The sequence below is a fragment of the Prosopis cineraria genome, unplaced genomic scaffold, assembly GCF_029017545.1.
Source record: "Prosopis cineraria cultivar Desert tree isolate PC_DT_omini unplaced genomic scaffold, ASM2901754v1 PC4, whole genome shotgun sequence".
NCBI classification, from domain to species: Eukaryota; Viridiplantae; Streptophyta; class Magnoliopsida; order Fabales; family Fabaceae; genus Prosopis; species Prosopis cineraria.
Genome location: NW_026555335.1, coordinates 31,714,296 through 31,735,706, shown reverse-complemented (window position 1 = coordinate 31,735,706; position 21,411 = coordinate 31,714,296). Strand labels below are relative to the sequence as shown.

General features: G+C 31.8%; 3 protein-coding genes across 8 annotated transcripts; 1 reads left to right on the top strand and 2 right to left on the bottom strand.

Annotated features, from left to right (window-relative positions):
- Positions 1 to 82: 82 nt before the first annotated feature.
- LOC129309352 (alpha-ketoglutarate-dependent dioxygenase alkB) lies at positions 83 to 3,367 on the bottom strand. 6 transcript variants are annotated; one of them, XM_054950911.1, is made up of 8 exons: positions 3,163 to 3,367; positions 2,931 to 3,082; positions 2,354 to 2,700; positions 1,840 to 1,978; positions 1,595 to 1,661; positions 1,359 to 1,480; positions 700 to 776; positions 83 to 499 (listed from the first exon to the last, which is right to left on the bottom strand). In XM_054950911.1, the coding sequence occupies exons 1-8, from the start codon at positions 3,258 to 3,260 to the stop codon at positions 398 to 400; spliced, it is 1,104 nt and encodes a 367-aa protein (XP_054806886.1). In that variant the 5' UTR covers positions 3,261 to 3,367; the 3' UTR covers positions 83 to 397. The 6 variants fall into 6 exon arrangements, with proteins under 6 accessions (XP_054806886.1, XP_054806885.1, XP_054806889.1 ...); XM_054950910.1 differs by having other exon boundaries at positions 83 to 387; XM_054950914.1 differs by having other exon boundaries at positions 634 to 776; positions 3,163 to 3,365.
- An 869-nt stretch (positions 3,368 to 4,236) lies between these two features.
- LOC129308130 (uncharacterized) lies at positions 4,237 to 11,803 on the top strand. Its single transcript, XM_054949156.1, has 5 exons — positions 4,237 to 4,536; positions 4,914 to 5,017; positions 5,216 to 5,329; positions 10,899 to 10,982; positions 11,231 to 11,803. Exons 1-5 carry the CDS (start codon positions 4,314 to 4,316, stop codon positions 11,285 to 11,287), a joined length of 582 nt encoding a protein of 193 aa, XP_054805131.1. The 5' UTR covers positions 4,237 to 4,313; the 3' UTR covers positions 11,288 to 11,803.
- A 6,290-nt stretch (positions 11,804 to 18,093) lies between these two features.
- LOC129309308 (probable methyltransferase At1g27930) lies at positions 18,094 to 19,361 on the bottom strand. The gene is made up of 2 exons (XM_054950838.1): positions 19,245 to 19,361; positions 18,094 to 19,130 (listed from the first exon to the last, which is right to left on the bottom strand). Coding segments are annotated over exons 1-2 (864 nt in total). The 5' UTR covers positions 19,247 to 19,361; the 3' UTR covers positions 18,094 to 18,268.
- Between the last annotated feature and the right edge of the window lie 2,050 nt (positions 19,362 to 21,411).

Below are 21,411 nucleotides of genomic sequence, written 5' to 3'. Positions count from 1 at the left end.
AATTTGTAAATGACAATATCTTTTCTTCCTGCATTATAAACTCAAGAAACATAATTTCAATTTGGAACCAAAAGAAGCTACATCTCAAAAAACTTGTCTGATATTGATGTTGATTGAAGTTAGAATATATTTCAAGAAACAAACATCATTTTACTAACAGGAGTTGAATTTCGTGGACAAGAATAGTCCGTCACAACTAGGCTAGCAAAAGTTTGAGTTCTCACTAGAAGACATATCCACGTTTAAACTAGCCATGATTTAAACAAGATTGCTTTTGTCAGGAAGACACGTGCGCGGGGAAAACAAACAAGCATCATCTTCGTGCAATAGTTGAGCCTCAAGATGATCAATTTCTGCATTTTCTGTCCGTGAAGATCCGAAGTAAGCCTGCAACACATCAAGTCATACACAGAATATTGAAAGTGCAAAACTGCAAATAGCAGCAAGCACTAAACATTTGCTTCTGCAAGGTCAATTCACCGGTCACATGCGCGTTCAGCTATATGCCAAGACAAAAATCAATCAGCAATAGGTAATAATTTAAGCATCATATATCTGAATCATAATCTTCTATAGAAAATGATAATATTCTTTTTTCCTTCTGTATTATGAACTCATGACAAAATAAACTACATTTCAAAAAACTTGTCTGATATTGACGTTGACTCTTGAAGTTTGAATATATTTCAAGAAACAAACATCATCTTCTTGCAATAGTTGAGCCTCAAGATGGTCAATTTCAGCATTTTCTTTGTCTGTGAAGATCCGAGGAACACCTGCAACACATAATATAAATTTCCAGTACGTAATACTGAAAGAGCAATTCTCAGCACAAGACATTCACTAATGCAACATGAGTTCCTGTGGTCTCATGCTGTAACTCCCTCGGTCCTCATTACAGAACACCTTTTAGAAGGATTTTTTTTATCCTTACTATAAGGTACATGGAAGACCATTTATAACCATTTTCTGATTTTACCCCCATTGTAAATTTAATTTTTTAACTCATCTTATACTATATATCCTTCCCTTCTTATTTTTAATAGGGTAAAGTTGGAATTTTTTTATTTTAAGACATATTTAATAAGTTAACTGTCATTCATTGGTTCTGATGAAGTAATTGAAAGCGTTTTATAATAGGAAGTGGATAAAGAACATAAATTTCTTAATGGAAAACACTAGTATACTACCCAGTAACAGCCCTTTCCTATGTAAGAACAGTTAACTCTTGGTTTAAACCATCATCAGCATATCTGTTTGAACTATAGATAGCCTTAATTATTCATGTTCAAATTTTATTAGCAAGGGAAACAATATGAAATCATGTAGTTATCTCTTAAGTTAATCGTAAAACCTACCATGAAAGCATTCTCTAGCTTCTCCAACCATGAGTACAACATCACCACTTCGAAGGAACATTGACAGGGGAGGATCATCCCTAGATTTTCCTCCCAGAAGAAATATAGCTTTGCAGCCCAAACTAAGCAAAAGAGGGGGGGGGGAATAAAATCAAGAATGAATTTCAGTTTTTCCTTTTCACATGTATAAATTTAGAGTAAAAAATACAAAAAGAAACAAGAAATTGGCATAATACCTTAAACTGACAATTGGCTTACTCCAATCTGCTTCCATGTCATCAAGATGGCCACCCAGCGTGTCACCTCAAATATCAAAGGCAAGGCTGTGGTTAGCTACCAACAATGACAACAACAATTACAAGCAGCCGTATCCCACTAGGTGGGATCGGCAAAGTGAACAAAGAGAATAAAAATAAAAGGTACACAAATTTAGATGCATGTATTTAATATGATAAATATCCGTTTTAACTTGTTAGCATACCTAATGCAAAGTAGTTCACTATTGCAGCTTCCGGCTGGAATTCAACACCAACAGGCAATGCAGGTTTTGCCAATTGCTTGGCTAACTCAGAGAGTGCATCGGGGATCTTGTTATGAGGGAGAGACACATCATAGTTTCGCTGCACATGCACAAAATTATTCAGATATATTGCTAACACGTATGGTGTTTATCTCAGAAATTGAACACATCACTTCTACTAAGGACTCATGACACATGTTTAGGATGCAATGCTAAGGGCTTTATCACAAAGAATCAGCTCGAGTTGGATATTACTACTAATTGTTGTACATCCCAATTAACACTAAAATAAGGCTCCTCTCTCCACAAGTCGCAGCAGCTTATCTCTGAGCCTAACCTAAAAGTCACCAAGAGTTCTCATATGAAAATCCTAATGAAGAATGAGCTCACACATCAATTTGTATAACTAGGTTATGCAGGTTTCAGGCAGAGAGTAAACAGCTAACAAATAAAATTCAGTCAATTAAAGCTTTACCTTGGACCAATCAAATTGTAGGCCAAGGGTGCTCCACCGCAACTTCCTCAATAAAGCGGAAGCAGAAACTGATTTACAGCTTCTTAAGGACTCCGCATTTTCTGAATAAAACTTCCACTCTTTACCAACTCCATTGATATTATGAGGCTTAGCTTTAGATGAGCTTATCGGAGAATTGTCTTCAACCAGAACTTTCCCTTCTTTTGCTGCAAGGAATAAGTCATGTATAGGCCCATATATAGCATTGTGGTTTGTTCTGTTAGGGGGCTGTGGGAAATCAATTAAGCTTTCCTTTATCAATGTGCATTGTTCCTCCACAGTCAATGGTCCAGGAAGAAAATAAAATCCTGCAACGTCAGTCCCAAAAATGAAAAGAGCTCAATCTACACTCTAACTTTAAAAGCTAAATTCAAAATCAGCTCACACAATTATATATAACAATATAAAGCAACTATTTGCCTGGCGTTATAATAACCATAAGCTACACAGAGACAGGGTATAAATCCAATGTGAATGATTATCATGTGGCAAAAGAAAAAGACAGTGAATGATCATACGACCAAAATGATAAGCATACCAGGGCGATTTTCCAAAGAAAACACGGGACACATGAAATTTTCCTCAAGAAGGATAACACCTGAAGGAAGTTCCCCATCTAGTTTGTGGCATTCAAGAATAGTCCTGAAATCGAGGACCTCCGATAGGTCCACTGGTTTCGGTTGCTTCTTCCTGTTGTGAATTACACATGAAACCAGAATTAGACATCGGGTAGAATAAGCATGCAAACAAGAATGATAGAGGAACAGTACTTTTTGGAAGCATTATCGTAATAGAGCTTGTATTTCTTCTCTGCTCTTCTAAAAGCTGTTCGCTCCGAGTCGTCCGTAAGTTTCTCCGAACCGTACATCAGACCAAGTCGCGCCGGTGATAGGAAAGGAACTGACGGGGGTTGCAATCTTGCAATCAATCCAACGGTTAATCGGAATTAGGTTTTTGAATGGATTCAAGAAGGCATTGTTGACCCATTTAAAAAACTAATAATTAACAACGACAACATTGCAATTTACAACAACATATTAAATATTAAATATTAAATATTAAATATTTTAATATTTTTTCCAACAATATTTAAATATTATATAATACATTTTTTAATCAGATAAAATATATATTCCAGCCAAAAAAATCAATCAATCAATATGGATATGGATATGGATATAATATATATATATATATATATATATATATCAGTTAAATGCAAATAGCTTCTTGCAACATGATAATAAAATCTGCATGTCTCATTTTTAAGAAGTAAGGACGCTTTATTGGTTTCAAGGTCAAAAAAGACTGTCTTGGAGTTTCGTAATATGATGAAATATTTAAAAAATTTACTTGAAACAGTGATATATTTAAAATTAAACATAATTCTATTTATAATTATTCTTTTATTTTTTGTTATATCAAATGTTCACCTTAAAAATATTATAGACAATTCATCCAACTAATAAATGCGTAAAACTTATAACTTTCAATTAAATTTTTAGTTTCTTTTTCAAATTCTTATTTTTATTAAAAGACAAGATTTATATATTTAATTTTATATATTTAATATATTTTTATTCAATAATAAGAATTTATTATTTAATAATTGAATGAATAATTTATAAAAAATCACATGTTTTAATGGAAAACAAACATGTTATAAAAATAAATATATAAATATTTTATTTTTATTAAAATCATAAAATTAATTGTTAAAGTAAATATTATATATTATATATTCTATATTATAAAAATAAATATAAATAAATTTTTAAAAATAATTCATTCATAAAACACGGGCAGATTTTCAGGCCATGGAGAGAAGTTCAGGCCCAAGAAAGAAGGAGAAGCACATTTATCTGAATAATATATCTAATCAGAAGGAGCAACGGAGCAAGCAATAACCACATCAACAAGGATGGCGTGCAGGAGCATGCTTCGTTGTTCCGCCGTTCTGGTGGAACCGTTCCGACCATCGTGCTTCAATACAGCCTCAGGCTATAATTTCCGAACCATTAAGCCTTGCCGATTTCATTCTGCAAAGCGAACTCTTCGCTGCTCTTACAACGAAACGCCTTCGTCTTCGTCCTCTCATGACGATCAAGGTCCTCCTCAAGAAGCCGTTCTCAAGGCCATTTCAGGTTTTTTTTTCCCACCGTTTCTTTCATAACTATTTAATTCGGGCTGCGAAAGCCAATTCCAGTTAAATTTGTAGAAATTGTGTGGTATGCATAAATTATATGAGAAAAGGACTAGATGGATAGGCATTTTCTCGCTCTCTTTTTGGTAATGTTATTATTACCAGAACGTTCTCTTAATATGCTAGGCTCTGGTATTTAGAATTCAATCCATTCGCCTATAGATGGTTGCTGCGCCTCCTATGGATATTAGATTACGTTTTGTTAATTGCAAGTTGTTGAAGTGCGTTAAGTTTCCCTTTTTCTTGCGGTGTGTGTAGTACATAAAATTTCTATGCTTTTTATTTTCTGAAGTGTAAACAACTTTTGATTTGTTACAGAGGTGTCCAAGACAGAAGGAAGGGTTGGCCAAACTACAAACATGGTTATTGGAGGCACTGTGGCAGATGATTCTACCAATGAATGGCTGGCTTTGGACCAGAAGGTATGAATTTATTGCTTCATACATTTCTGACTCCCTTTCATGGGATTGACCAGATATCTCTGCTTCCTTTATCTAGCATTCGTGTAAGGATACACTTACATGCATCTTCTGTCCATTTAGTATCTTATTGATATTGTAATTGGTAAAGTTCTCTGTTGCAAGAAAGACAGAGTTACAATATTTGTTTTTGCGCACTAGGTGAACTCATACCCAACTGTTCGAGGGTTTACTGCTATAGGAACTGGAGGCGAGGACTTTGTGCAAGCCATGGTTGTTGCTGTGGAGTCTGTAATCCAACAGCCAATTCCTGAGGTATTTATGAAGAAAGATTTGCTATTTGGACTTATCTATGAGAAAAAATCGATGCATTAATTTACAAATATTCTAAATTTATATTCTAGATGACGCTCTTGACACACATGCACACATGCTTACGCACACATCTAAGTGTATATATTTATTTTCTGTGTGCTTTCTTTACAAGCTTTGCTTTCATATATTATGCATGTACATTAATTCTAATTGTTATGGTAATTGAACCTGTCTCGTAATGCATATACAATACTATAATTATTAGTAGTCATTTTATCATTATTATTATTCTTTTTGGAATCTGGAAAAGAATTGATTAGACTGGATGCGAACTATAAATCTAATGACTAAAGGGATCAAATAAGGATTTTTCACCTATATCTTAAATAAAATCCAGCGTGAGTTTTCACCTATGTCATTATATGTAATCATGTAGTGCACAAATTTTTCATCCAAAGGCTAAAGCATAGATATTTCTTTTCCTTTTTCGTTGAGGTAACAAAGCTACATGTTAGCGATGGACATTTATATTATCTGCTTTCAAGCTTTTTGTTAGGATACTAATATGGTAACACTAGCAATACGCACACAGGATTTACGCCTGAAGTAGTGAAAAAATAGAGCAATATCAGCACTTTAAGAAATCAATAGAAGATAGAATAGAAGTGGTGTTGATAATTTTAGGGTGCTTAAACCTCCTAAATCTCTACACGTTTCTGTGCCAGCCTCCAACCCACCCATCAGGTAGCTCTTGTTCTCCCTCCCTCTCTCCTCTTTCTGTTTCCCTACATAGGCAAACTATTACTTGCCTCCTATCCATTCTGGACAATGTCTGGATTCAACGCATCTGGACCTTCTACTAGATAAGCTTCAGGTAAAGCATCTCTAGACTGAAGCCTAATGTTGTGGTGAGCACCTTTGTTCACCAAACAGCTCTAGCACCTCTCATGAGTGCATTAGGTGCCTTAGTTATATGAAGGAGTTTAACTGAAAACTCAAGCCTCTAAAAACTACATCATACGACTTGGAAAGTCCACACAACCTTTTTAGATTTAAGATAACATTAGAAAATAGACATTATACTTTTAAAATGTTTTTTGAGTTATTACTTTTTTAGGGTTTTGCAAACAAAGCTGAAAAAGCAAAGAGGGGCTTGAGTAGTGCATGCTATTTCAGGTTATAAATTTAAAATACTATTCAAGTTTTTTTTTTTTTTGGGGACAAAATACTATGACCGGCTTTCTTATGTTTTCACTTTTGATTCAGATAACTACTATGATAGGTTTTTAAGTTGTTATTTGATGCCATCAAATCTTTTCTTTTCTTTTTTTTTTTGGTCTATGTTATATTTTATTATTGCTGCTAGCACCTTGATTCACTTAGGCGAGTGCCTTTCTAGCACCTCTTGCCTAAGGTGTTGTGCAAATATAGCTCCTTGAGGTGTCTTTCATCTTTGACTACCTTGCTGGAGCCTTCTCTGCTAAACCATATGGATTGGGGGCTTAACAATCTTTCCTTTTTAGATTTATTGACACAAAAGTTGTTGGAATTTGTGGTGTTCAACTTTAAAAAATTTGGAAAGTGTCAGTGGCTTTGGTTATTCATACATTTGTTTTAAGGACCATTTACTAACTTGTTTTGAAATTTTTGAGATCACGGTGTTTGAGTTACAAGACTGCCTCTTTCTTTTTTGCTTCAATCTGACTTTTGAATGACTTGGCTTGCTCTTGAACTCTATGTCATGTTCATTTTTGGATAACATAGTATTGTTTGCTAAGCTTGGTAATAACATTCCAAGGTGAAATAGTGGTGTCGATTGTTAGGTTGTCAAATGAAATAAATTAATACCTAATTAATTATTGGGTTGGGTTGGCTCAGCTCACCTTACCCTATTTCCCATGTCAATTTTCTCTAGTCAGGTGCAACTTTTGATAGTTTGGCTGTTGTGCTAGTCATAAGTTCTAGCCTAGATGATTGCATGTGATTGATGTTAAAACTTGTTACAACAACAATAATAACAATGAGCTTTATCTTATTAGGTTTGATGTATGCAACACTTAGACATTTTTTTTCCAAAGCTTTCTAGAGCACTTCTCTTGATACACAATCATAAGTTTTTTACAATTCAATGAAAACTATATGTAAGTCTCTTCCTTTTCTCTTGTACTTTCCCATTAATCATCCCCTTAGTTGATAGAACACTTCTGTTGTAGCCCTTCCTAGCATAAATCTGAATTGGCTCAGAAATAGAAGCCTCCAATATCATTGTATGTTCGATCACTCTTTCCCATAATTTCTTCGTATGACTCAAATAATATCCCTTTGTAACTTGCACAATTCTGAATATCCTTTTTATTCTTGTAAATAAGAACTAACATGCATCTCTTCCATTCGTCAGGCATTTTCTTTGATTGTAAAATTTCATTAAATAACATAGTTAGTCATATCACCCCCTCTTCACCTAAACACTTCCACACTTCAATAAAGATATCATTGAGTCCAGCGGCTTTACCATTTTCCATTCCCTTAAGAGCTCACCAATGCAGATCTTGTGATAAACCACCAAACTTTGATCATCTTCTCATGTTATCAAGTCCTCCAAGTCACTAGGTAATCCCCCTCCATCATTGAAGAGCTTGTAAAAGTAGGCTTCTCATTTGTTTTTAATTTCTCCATCTGTAGTCAAAACTTTTTCTTCGTCATCCTTTATGTATCTTATTCGTCCAAAACTCCTGATTTTCTTTTCCTATTCTTTGCAATATTATAAATCTTTTGTTCCTTTTTCCCTAACTCCTTTTAAAATTCCTCAAATGCTTGGCTTTAGAATGAACTTCACTCACTTTCTTAGTCTCCTTTTTAACCAAACAATACCTTTCCAAATTTTAAAATATTCTATTTTATATTTGAATTTTTCCTATATTTTCATTCCACCATCTAGGCTCCTTATTCCTCAGTCTAAATCTTTTGAATCTCCCAAAATTGTTTTAACGACCTTCCTTACTTAGCCATTTTTTTCCACATGGTGTTAGCATTTCCTTGTGACTCCCAATCACCTTTTCTCCAAATCACTCGCATCTTACCCATCAACAGCCACCACTTAACGATGGGGCTTAAAACTTGTCAGCGCTTTTGTTTTTTCACTCTTAATACACGTATCAAGGACTAGGAGCTTACGATTTGTTGTCATGTCTTCCTCAGGAATCTATTTGCAATTCTTCTTCTATTAGGATTCAGTACTAAAAGGAAGTCAATTTGCGACCTTGAGGCTCCACTTTTAAATGTGTTGACAATCTTGAGATTATATGCCAAGGAGAAATAAAGAATAGGTTGTCCTTTATCATTAAGCTCCCAAAAATCAATACCACCATAAGGGGCCACACATTGTCCTGCCCTTTTATTGACATGGTAATTAAGATCCCTACTAATGAAAATCTTTTCATCTTATGGAATGCCTTGAATCAACCCCTCCAAATTTTTCAAAAACTTCTCAAGATGTGCTTGCCCCTACTTGAGGTGCATAGGCACTAATAATGTTAATAGTATCACTTCCAACTATCATTATTGAGATAAGATTCTGTCCCTAATCCTTTTAACTTCCACCCCATTCTTCTTCACTCTTCATCAACAATGATACCAACCTCATTCCTGGTATTCACTTTTCCTGTGTACCAAAGTTTCAAATCTGCAAGTTCCATTGCTTTTTCTCCAACCCATTTAGCTTCCTAAAGGCACATGATGTTAATATTCCTCCGTCTGATAACTTTCACCACCTTCAAAGATTTACAAGATAAGGTCTCGATGTTCCAAGTGTCAAATCTGACCTTGTTAATACAGACTAACTTCATTACCCACATCCCATCCAAAATCATGTTGGAACCCTTGCTCATTGAATATTACATCTAGGTGCTGATGCAATGGCTCTTGTTCATTTGACACTATAATTGAGCCATACAGCACGATGCTTAAGAGCAACATCCTTGTATTGGCATAAAAACATCTATTGTCCATGTAAAATTCGACAAAGTTTTATGTAAACTGTCAATGGCCAAGCACAACTCTCTTCTTTTATCCAAGGCTCAAGACTGGCTATAAATCATAGATGAAGTTTACTGTTAAAACTTATTAAACTATGAAATTTATCAAGTTGTTAAACAACAAATTCATGGTAATTTGAGTTTATATGCCTTAAAGGGAGGCAAGAGCTTGAGATTTGATTGTAAATAGATATCATGCGTTTAACCTGCATTGACAAGGAAGAGTGATTAATCATGAACTTGTATTAGACTCTGACTATAGGGTTTCAAGACTTCATGCTGCAAAAAGAACCTTGAGCATATACTCGAGCTGCTAATAAGATCCTTAAAACCTTTTTTCTGATGGATGCGAGGGAATGAAATTTGTGAGCTTTGTTTGAGAGTTTTCTGATGTATCCTTGTGGGGCTAAAATTGAATATCATCGACATTAATAGTCCAAGACATTGTTAACCTCCCACCTCATGCAAAAAATTCACGCACAGAGACTCCTTATCAGCTTTATTAACTACCTAAAAGTCAGCAAAAGGTTGGAATGCATTGCTTATGTCTTGGTCATGAATTGAAAGTTTTTTTTTTTTTTAAGTTTATTGAGCTTTGGAAGGTAACCTGGTTTCATAGGTAATGGGTAATGGATGGGTGTCCACGTTGAATGAGAAACCTCCCTAAAAAGATAGGAGTACCAATTCATTTAAGTATCCTATAGAGCATTCCATAGTACCTTTCTTACTCTTCTTCAATTCGACCCCCTTGAAGTGTTCCGATGGCTACACTTAATGACACTTCGCTTGGCTTCCTCACTGGTTTGAACTCTACACTTCTCAGAACTCTCATCAGATTGCCCTTTCCAAAAATTGCTGATCACTTACCAACCTTGATGTAAATTGATGGTTGCTCTTGTAAGATGGAAAAACCTCCCATAAGAGCTTCTAGCCTTCCACGTGGAAGAACCTACACACTTAAGTAATCTCATAGAGCATCTCATTCCATTCGATGCGGGATGCACCAAGACATCCCCTGCTACCTTGGTCTCCATCAGTAATCAGATATTCAGGTGGGAAGTGAGCCATTAATTTCATTTCGCCCGGGACAGTTAGGACAGGTTTAGCTGAGGTAATGATGTCTTTTACCTGCTTTGGCAAAGCATTCACATCTAGGTGGATAATAATACATGGGATAAAAGCCAGGTAGTGATTATTTTCTACTAGGTCGGAGAAGAAGGCTTCTGATGAATTTATTTGCTACTTACAAGAGCAATGTGAGAACTGAGAACGAGCATTGAGAAATTGCAAAAAAGAACTAATTGCTAGTTTCTTACCGATATAGTGTTGATCATATGAAGTATCTTGCAAAATTTAAGTAAATTTTATCTATCATGGACACCACAGCATGCGTCGATTACCAACTTGGATTACCTATCTTGAATATGATTTTGTTCGCCATGCTAATTCATACGCATACACTTATACAGTAGATGCGTTTCATTTCCCCATGCCAAATGGTGTCTGATCTCCTTGAAATATAACGTTTGTTTCAGGAACGTGTGAAGCAGAAGGTATCATCAAGGGGCAAATATGTATCTGTAAATATTGGGCCAATCCAAGTTGTTTCCAGCGAACAGGTCTTTATGTCTTAAATCTTTATAATTTAAATTTGCTGCATGCGATTCTTAGTGAAGGAAAAAAACATTTGTTACTCACCTGTAAAAGGAAGTAACGCGTAGATATTTTTATCTACAGTCACTGAGCATTATATATATATAGATATAGATATATATCAATATTTGATTAGATCTTGTGTTGTGGACTCGTGGATTGAGTCTTATGCGAAGGAGGCTGCCTGAATATAGAATGTTACTTCACTTTTCAGGTGCAAGCGGTCTATAATGCCATGAGGAGAGATGAACGGATGAAATATTTTTTATAATCCGTCAGGTTTCTTTGTATAGAATGCTCCCCGGCGATATATGTATGATGCGTACTGGGACTAGGATCGTTCACTGTGTGCGGGCAGCATGACAGATTTAGCCATTTATTTATTTATTTATTTCTCATATATTAACGGACTGAGTCGTTTATTTCTTTTGTTTAGAAGATGTTTATCTAGAAGTTGGGAGCTGATCTTTATAAACAAAAAAATCAGAATCAAAATTAAAAGGATAAACGGCTGAGTTGTATGTGAATGAATGGCTAGATCTGCTGTGTCGTCATCCATCAGCACAACAGAAAATCACAATTCGTGATTTGCCTGCTTTCCAATAGTTAGCTTGATTTTATCTGTCTAATCCATATTTCTCTGTTGTCCTAGCAACCACGGTGGATATGAGATCACTTGTATTTGCTGAATATGTAACCTGTTACCATTCGTGACTAAGAAAATATACAAGACAATTTTGTTGTTTATATTTATCTAGTAACAAGCATGATTATCTTCTCTGTTAAATTCTACTTCGAAATCCCTTGCTATTTGAATTATTTTTCTGCTGCATGTGCTCTCTCTTATTCGTATTATAAGGTGCATTTTAAAAGGATTCTTTAATCTTTAATATAAGATATGTGGAGAGTTATTTATTATCAGGTTTCGATATTATTTTTGTTGTAGATTTAATTTATGGCTCATCGTGTATTATGTGTTTCTCTTATTATTCCTTCTGTCCCAAATTTATACTAATGAAGTTCATTAAAAACACTTTACAATTTTATTTATTTAAAATAAAAACATAAACTATCAAAAATGCTTTTTATTTAATAATTCATTTATAAAAGCATATTAAAAAGAGTATATAATAAGGAGGGTAATATTAAAAAATATTATTAATAAATATTTCTGTCATAATGTCATTATATTTTGGAACAAAATTAGAAAGTGATTTGTTTTCAAGATGGTTTTATTTTTCTAAATAACTCATGATAATTTTAATGAGTTAATTAAAAGTGACTTCCTCCATTCAAAAATGTGAAGTGTTTTTAATATTTTTATAATTTTTTTTAAAAGTGTTTATAATAAGTAAATTATCTTATATTTATTTTAAAATAAAATATTTTATTAAATAAAATTTAATATAAAAAATTGTGTTATTTTAGAGATGATTAATTATTTTATTAAAAAAGAGATTCGATAAAATATTTTTAAATGAACTGAGCGTAAAAAGGAATGGAGGGGGTGCCGATTGAGCTCCACTTGCGTCTGTGCCGATTTGTCCTTAACTACAGATTAGTTAGGTTTTGAATTTTCCAACACTCGTTTGAACGGAATAAATGAACTTTGTTGGAACAGGGCTGAGCCCAACATTATGAAAAGAATGTTGGTGGCTTAAAATGTTTTTGTTTTATTATTTTAAAAACTGATTTTTTACAAAACATGTTTTAAAAATAAAAAATAATAAAAATAAGTGTTTTTTTACATTCTTCCTTATTTTCTAAAACAATAATTACAAAATACTTAAAAGATGCTTTCATTTATTTACTCTCTAAAATAATATTTATTTTTTTATTTTTAAAAATATGTTATTAAATAATTTTTTTTTTTAGAAAATAAAAAACTGTCCCAAACAAGCCCTTGAACTTTCAAGTTTCAGGGATGCCGCGTTGTGTTTAATGCTCCTACACCCTCCTACGAGGTTGAAAATCAGAGCTTTTGAAAGGGACATTCCTTGTGAAGCCTTCAGAGTTCAAACCAATATGCCCAATGGAAATTGATTGCTTATTTTGAGTATCGTGCTTGAGGTGAAAAGCGTGACGGCAATGTGAAAGAAACGTGGTTTCTTTCTTTGTTTATTTCTTCGGAGAACAGTGACATCATTATTAATTTTTGTTAAACTTTCCTTGCTTAGTTAAGTGTCACCATCTGAATAAATCTGTCATTTTCTTCTCATGTTTATTTGTCAAAGGAAAACAAAAAAAGAAATGATTTGGAATTTGGATACTTTTTTTTTATGTTTTTAATTCTGAACCGTGTCTTCTGCTTTTATTGTTCTTTTATAATGTTCTAATATTATTATTCAGTTGTAGATAGATGTAACAGAAAAAGAGATGGCCAAGTAAGTACAGAGAGGAGAATTAGAGTCAGCCTAAAGATATTATGGCTAAGACTCGGCCCTAAGGCAGAGCTAATATGTTTTTTTTTTAAAATTTAAACGCTTAATATACATATTTATACTTTAAAAAAATATATTCCACACAAAATAAAGTTTATAAAAATAAACAAGTTAAAACAAAATCAATCCATAACCATAACAAATTGGTAACACTATAAGCATCACCCAAGCATATAATAATATAAATACTTTAGAGCTGGGATTTTTTAAGCCCTTTTAAGTTGTTAAGTATAAATAACTTTAAGAAATTACAACAATCTAACAATTAGATGTGAAAGATATACTAATACTTCTCTTCAGCTTTTGTTTCAAATTTTTCTTTTGACTTGGATAAATTTTCATGTGATCCACAAGTGCTGTTTTTTTAGTAATGAGCTTAACATTAGAATTTAATTCTAAAAGTAGTTCCTTAATCCATATATATTCAACCAATGAATAAAAAAGATAATTTTAGTTTATTTTATATTTTAAATTTTTATTTTTTTTAAATGAAATTTTCAACCCTAAAAGGTCAATCTTTTTATTTTTAGGGCCAACTCTTGCTTAATTATCTTTTAGGACCCCTAAATCAATTCATCATATAAACATGAGAAAAATGATGTTATTTTATAAAAATTAATTATCACTGTGATTGATGTTTAGTTAGTTTAGTATTACTATTAATCAACTAAGTTTGACTATAATTAATCAATTTTTTGACAAATTAATTAATTTAATTGTCAATTAAATTAATTAACTTATCATTATGGTCAATTTCTTCTACTGATTTTGAATTTAGATTAGGTTTTTTTTTTTACCAAAAAAACTTAGATTAGGTTAAGTCATTAAAACTTGAAAGAACTTTACACACACACACACACCAGAGAAAGAACTGAAATAATTAACTAGGTTATGAAATTGATCAACCACTACACTATCGCATGATTAAACGTTTTGAAAGAAAATACAATGAAACAAAATAATGTCCATTGTTCGTCGTTCCTTTAATTAAGAGTTTTAGCAATGTTTGAATAAAACCATTATTTCGGCAAGAGTTTTGGCAACATTTGAAAAATGTCACATACGACATTATAAAATATTCCATCCTCCTATTTTGAATATAAGTACTAAATAATTACTTTTCAGAAATTAGCAATTTAAATAGTTTATGAATTAATTTTTTTCTTAAAATAGCCTTAATAATTTAATGAATATTATATTCTTATAATTTTAAAAAATTATTTAGATCCTATTTTTTCCCCTTTAATTAGAATCCCATATTATAAGCAATTCGATACTTCCACTGGTCTTTATATATATATATATATATATATATAAGATACAAATAATTTATTCATTAAGACCAAGAAATATAATTGAAATTAATTGAGGTTCATAGATATATTACATATTTAATTTTCATTAAAAAAATACACATATTGGAGGTGGCTTAGTGTCTAATGACACTAACCTAATTATATTTCATAAAGTAGGGTATAAATGAAATAATTCAATAAATATTTCAGACATTGAATCATTATTTCTTGTATTTAGAGCCAAGAGAATATTCCTAAAAAGAAGTTTTCAATGTAAATGATTGAAAGAAGGAATATTTTAAGAAAACAAAATATTTTTTTACTAGTAACTAATATAGCCGCTGGCCAAAAAAAAATCTAATATAACTAATGTTCTTGATATGAATTAATATCTATTTTATCTATTTAGTACAGAAAAGAAATAAGAGAGAGAGAGAATGTCATTGAAAGCCCTCAAAATAAAGATAATGGCATTTTGTGCCCATATAATTCTAAAATTTTTCTTCAGTTATGTGACAATGTGTTTCAACGTAAAATGTCTTAAATATTCTTGATGCAAATGTAGGATTTTGTTTTGTCTTACAACAAGGTGTTCAGATATTGATAACGTGTTTGAATTTTAACGAGTAATTTTCTTCTAAATTATCATTAACTAAAAATTCTATATTAACTTAAAAATTAACAAGTACTTTTTCTATTAAAAAATGTAAGGCATTTTTTAAGAAATTAAATGTTTAAAAATGTAAGGTATTTTTAGTCTTTTGAGTATAATCATTGTCTTTTTTTTCAAAAGTGTTCCTATTAATAATGACTTTATATTTATTACAGGGTATTTAATAGGAGTAAATATGAAAAGATAGAGCTAGTTTGAAAATAGGTAATCACTTTATTAAAGAGATAAAATTTGATTAAAAATACTTTATATTTTTACATGAAAGGAGTAAAAGCTATGCAATTGACATTGACATATTCTAATTTAACAAGTCAATGTTTGGTTAGATCATATTATATTTTAAAAATAAAATTTCAAGTTATCTTAAAAAATTAATAAGTGAAAGTCTTCAATTCACAACCATACAAGTTGATTTTAAAAAGTTAATCTCTAGTTGTTATAGATCACATTTTTAAAATGAAATTTCAAGTTACCCTAAAAAAACCAATTAGGGCAATTAACAAATTATGCGAATTTTTACAAATCAACATATAAATTTTGAGTAAAATGATGAGCTTGTTATCAAAATTTGAGCATCTAGTTATAAATATCAAAACAATATATTGTAATTGGATTAGGGGTATTTTAAACTTTTTCATTTCAAAATATATTTTCATATAGGACCACACAACCATTATGTTTCTTCTGGAACACCTCAATGACATTCTCCCTTAAAAAAACATACACACAAAAAACAAAAAGCTGAAGGAGAAAATTGTCCATGGAAACAAAGATTGATCAAATTAATAAACCTTTTAGTATTTAAATCCTCTTCATATTTTCTCTCAATACATCTCTTCATACTCAATCTCAACTATTTATTTAATTATTGTTTTGGTTTAGTGATGTGAAATTGCTAATTATAATATAAAAATAAATATAATATTCATTTAATGATTGTCATTGATAAACATTATAGTCTTGTTTTCAAAAGCATTTAAGTGATAATAATAAATAAGTTATTTATTTTAATGATATAATTAACAATCTCACACTATTAAAACAAAACAACAATTGAATGAATAATTAAAATTGAATATGAAAAAATGTATTGAAAGAAAGTCCAGTGAGAATCAAAATCCGGTTGAAGGGAACCCCACCACCGGATGAAAGAAGTAACAGGTGGCATTTAAATAACAGGAAACAAGGCAGAATGTGAAACAAAGAGAGGAAAGTGACCAGACGTACGTCCTGAAATATAGCGTCTGTTCTTTTTTCTGCTGCCGCCCAATTCCCATTCCACCAAATTCCTTGCTTCATTCACCCAATTCGAGTGTTACCTTTATCCGTACAATTCCCTTCTTTTTTTTTTTTTAATTACTACTATTATTTTTAATATAATTTTGTTTCATGTCACGAAAAGTAACTGTTATTGCCCAAAAAAAAAATTATGCAATCCACATATGTAAATTTTATCTTATATAATTCATTACATTTGGCATTGTTCATAGAACTTGCCGGAAAAGAGAAAAAATAATCACAAAGTATGCTTCAGAAAATCACAAGCATTATAAACTACATTATTGTGCAATTTTGCCTGTCCACCTTGAGAGATCAAATGTCTATTTAAGTAGAGATTATGGACCTTATATGCTAAAACAAATGTAAATAAGTTAAGGACAAAATGTTGCGCTGTGGCATCTTTCTGAGCTCTTCATTTTACGATGGCCCACAAAATGTTGCACTGTGGCATTTGGTTGCACAATGGCTTTAGCGTCAACTTTCCCATTAAAAAAAAAATAAAAAAACCTCATTACCAAGTTTGTTAGAACCATAACACCTGCTCTTTTTGATCAAGACATATTCTAAAAATAATTTCTAGTTTAAAATATGATACACTTTTATAATAATTAAATTATTTTTTTAAATTTTAACTCTTGATTAGCATAAAAATATTTAATATAATTATATTATTGTTTAAAGTTAAGGATAAAAATAAAAATAAATCTTATTTTTATAAAATTAAGAAAAATTAATTTTTCTCAAAATAGGTGAAAAGTATCATATAATAAATAAAAATGGGAAAAAATATAATATATCTCGAATCATACTGTACCAAAGAATCCTTGTCTAGACTATATTAATCTTCATCTCTACTTTCATTAACTCACTCCCTCCTTCAAGCCCTCTCTCTCAATGTCACCCACTTTTTCTACTATTTCTTCCCTTTGATCAATCACATACTAAATAGGTTGGCAGTTAATATTTCCATCCATTTTATTCCTGTCAATCCATTATCATTTATCAGCCCTAACAGCTGAAACTAGTTTCTCTTGGAAGAGGGAGCGCAAGATGCAGACATATTTAAATTTGTTCCACACACAATAAATGAGAATAAAATATTCAGGCTGAAGGATGAGAGTTCATACCACTTACCCTAACTTGAATTATTTTGAGAACTAAGTTCCATTTGTCACGATCTCCACAAATTACTATAATTGCGTTTATCCTTTTTTTTAAATATTTACATCATCCAAATGATAATATTAAATCTCCTCTAGTGGGTAAAAACATATATCTCAATTAAAAAACAAAAAATGGTAAAAAAACGAGACAGCGACACGTAACCCTGTAATTTTGGCTATTCGTCCTCATCCCTACCCCACAGCCCTTCGATTTAGACTTTAGATCCTATGAAAGGAAAATATTATAATAATAATAATAATAATAGTGCGATAATTCAAAATTACTGAATATTTAAAAAAATAATAATAATATAATAATAATCGAACCCCGAAGCTGTGGATGGGGAGCATTAGCAACACCGCTTTTCTGAAAAATCTCGTGGTCATGGTCGGCGCAATCTAGCAGAACCGAGAACTGTGGTGGGTCTCGTTCGTCGCCGACGGAATCTTAAAGTGCCACAACCTCCCGACGGCATCAACCCTGTACTTCCTGCACAGGAACTCTTCCGCGTACACCTTCTCGACCTTCCGATCAACATCGTGCAAGAAGACGTGCGTCACACCGGATCCCTTCCTGTTCCTCGCCATTACCGCCGCTGAGAAGATTGCCGCCATCCGCCCCGGCGCCTCCGCGAAATATCCCCTCGGAGCGTCGATCATGATCAGATCCCACTCCCTATCATACACATTCTCTGGCAGATTGTGGAGAGCCAGTTTGCACTTGTCGTTGTCACGCAGGTAAGCCCTCTCCGGCGAACACGTTGGCTCCGTCCGGTACCAAGAGAGAAGCCGGTCCGCTTCTTTCAGATGTGTCCGGTAATGTACCGTGTGAGCCTGAAGATGAGGAGCATCCTTGAGGACTGTTTGGACCCATTTAGGGTCTTCCTCGAGGAACAGAGTGGTACCGCCGGGATTGATCGCTTCCCACATGAGCGAGTCGTGACCGAGGCCGAAGACGAGGAAGTTGCTCGGCCGGCCTAAGGATCTGAGCACATCGAAGGTGACTCGGATCTCCGATAGTGACTGCTGGGGGACGACATGAGTGGTGGCGTAGTGGAGTATCGCCTTGAGCTGGGTCGACGTGGCCTGAAAATCCTCCGCCGCACCGCCTTTAACCGCCGAGATGGAACACAATAAGCTGTTAGAGTTCCGGGCGACGGAGGATATGTAAAAGGCGCCGCCGATTAAGCCGATCAGAGCCAAAACCAAGAACCATGGTTTCTCCGTGAGAGACGACCCGTTCTTCATCATCCCAAAATTCCTGAACCGTAAGAACGATGAATGCGAACGATAACAAATGGTAATTTCTAGAAGAAACAGAATGAATCAATTGGGAGTTATTAGTGATGGATTAGCGGAGAGATTAAGAAGATACATTTGGGAAAAATAAAAAATCAGCGTTGAGTGAGATGGGAAGGTGATGTTGAAGACAAGAACATGTTATCTAACGACTGATACTTAATTGGGGGTATTTGAGGAGCGGGTGAGATTTTAGGGTCTCGTTATTTATAAAGACAAATGAGGGTTACAAAATTTAAATTTAAATTTAATAAATAAATTATAGGTTTAGGCCAGGCTGCTCAAATATTTGGGATATAATTTTAATTTAAACTATAACATCTAACATCTAAAAAATATTAGTATTTGAGAACGTTAATCTTGTTATGTTGACATGTATCATTTAGTTTAAGAAATTTAATAAAAACAAGATATGTTTAAAAATTTTAAGAAGCTCAAGTGGATAATCAGTGATCACGAAATGTAAACTCAAATTGTTTTTTTAAAAAATTCATAGATGCGTAAATATATTGTTTTAGGGATTGGCACTTGAATAATTTGAGGCAAAAAAAATAAAACTTCAATTAAAAACTGTGTTAATAAAATATATCTCTGGTTCTATTCATGAGAGAGAAAAGATTAATTTTAATTATATTTTATTATTTTTTATATTTTTTATCTTTTTACTTTATTAAATGTTAAAAAAAATATTAAAAATAATTTTTTTATTCTTATTAGGAGATAAGAGTGAAAAATTATTAAACTTTAATATAAAGTTAATAAAATTTAAAATTTTTTATTTTAATAGTTGTTATATTTTTAACATACAAAAATTTATTTATCATTAACTTGTCATATTTTTATATAAAAAAAATACGATAAAAGCTAATTAAAGACATTGAATTAAGTGAATATAATATGTTTGGCATACGCTTTTTTATATATTTATTTTTTGTATTTTGAATAATTTATTGAAGTTAAATTAGTTTTCCTTTTTCATATACTTTTTTCAATCACATTTTTAACATATTATTCTTTCAAAAATTTATAAGTTTTCAAACTTTAGTTCTATTTTATATATATATATATATATATATCAATGATATATAATTTCTTTTGTTAGAAAAAAAGTATATAATTTTTCTCATGAGAAAAAACTTATAATAAAAAGTTAATGATATGTTTTATAAATAAGATTAAAAAAATTTCTCTTTTTGTTGGCAAAAATAATAAAAAGAAAAGAAAATTTTCTCTTTCTGATAAATAGAACTAAATAAAATAGAATATATGTGAGTTAGAAAATTTAAAATAAATCCTATTATATCTTATGGATAATGAAAGTATGTAACACTTTGTAATTGTCATAATAAATCACACATGTTTTTGAAGTATATGCTTACAAGTCATCAACCATATGTTTGACTCTAAAGTCCGTCCGAGCACGCAACCTAACCCTATGGAAATATCGAACCCAACCATCGCGCAGTTGATGTGCTTATATTTTATATACCTTTCATAATGAATTAATGATATATTGATTTAAAGGATTCGGTAAGATTTTAAATATAAATTGAATAAAATATTGCAGTGTTTTAAATATCGTGGGAGGACGTTTCCAGTAACTCACCGCCACGTGGTGGAGAGAAGGGCGAAGACGTACGACAGAACTTTAAGAATTTTGGATGATTCGCAGCTGTTTGTTGGGGTTCGACAAAAACTTAACAACAAGTGGCACAGATTGGTGGAGTCGATAGTCACGCTGGCAAATCAAACAAAAATTAAGAGGGAATGATATATAAATTAAGAGAGAATGATATATAAATTGATTAATTAATTTAATAAAATCTCAAATATTAAACTCTATAAATTTATAAATTTAACTCTTAATTTTATAATTTAATCATAATAAATTTATAACTTATTTTTTACATTTTAAAATAGTTAAAAAATTAATTAATTTTTATGTTAAAATTTGAAATACAAATTGTAAATTCATAATAATAAAGTTGTAAATTTGAAAGGTAAACATGTAAATTACTAGAATTTGACACTTTTGATAATTGATCCCTTTGGGACTTATTTGTCATTCTCCCAAAAATTAATTACATAAATAATTATGTTTGAAATTGAAAAAAATAGGAAAATGATAATAAAATCCTCAAATTATATAAACAATAATCTAGTCTCTTAAAATGTCCTAATTTTATTAAAGTCCTTAAGAATTTTGTGTCAATAAATTTTGAAATAAAAAATTATTTTACCCT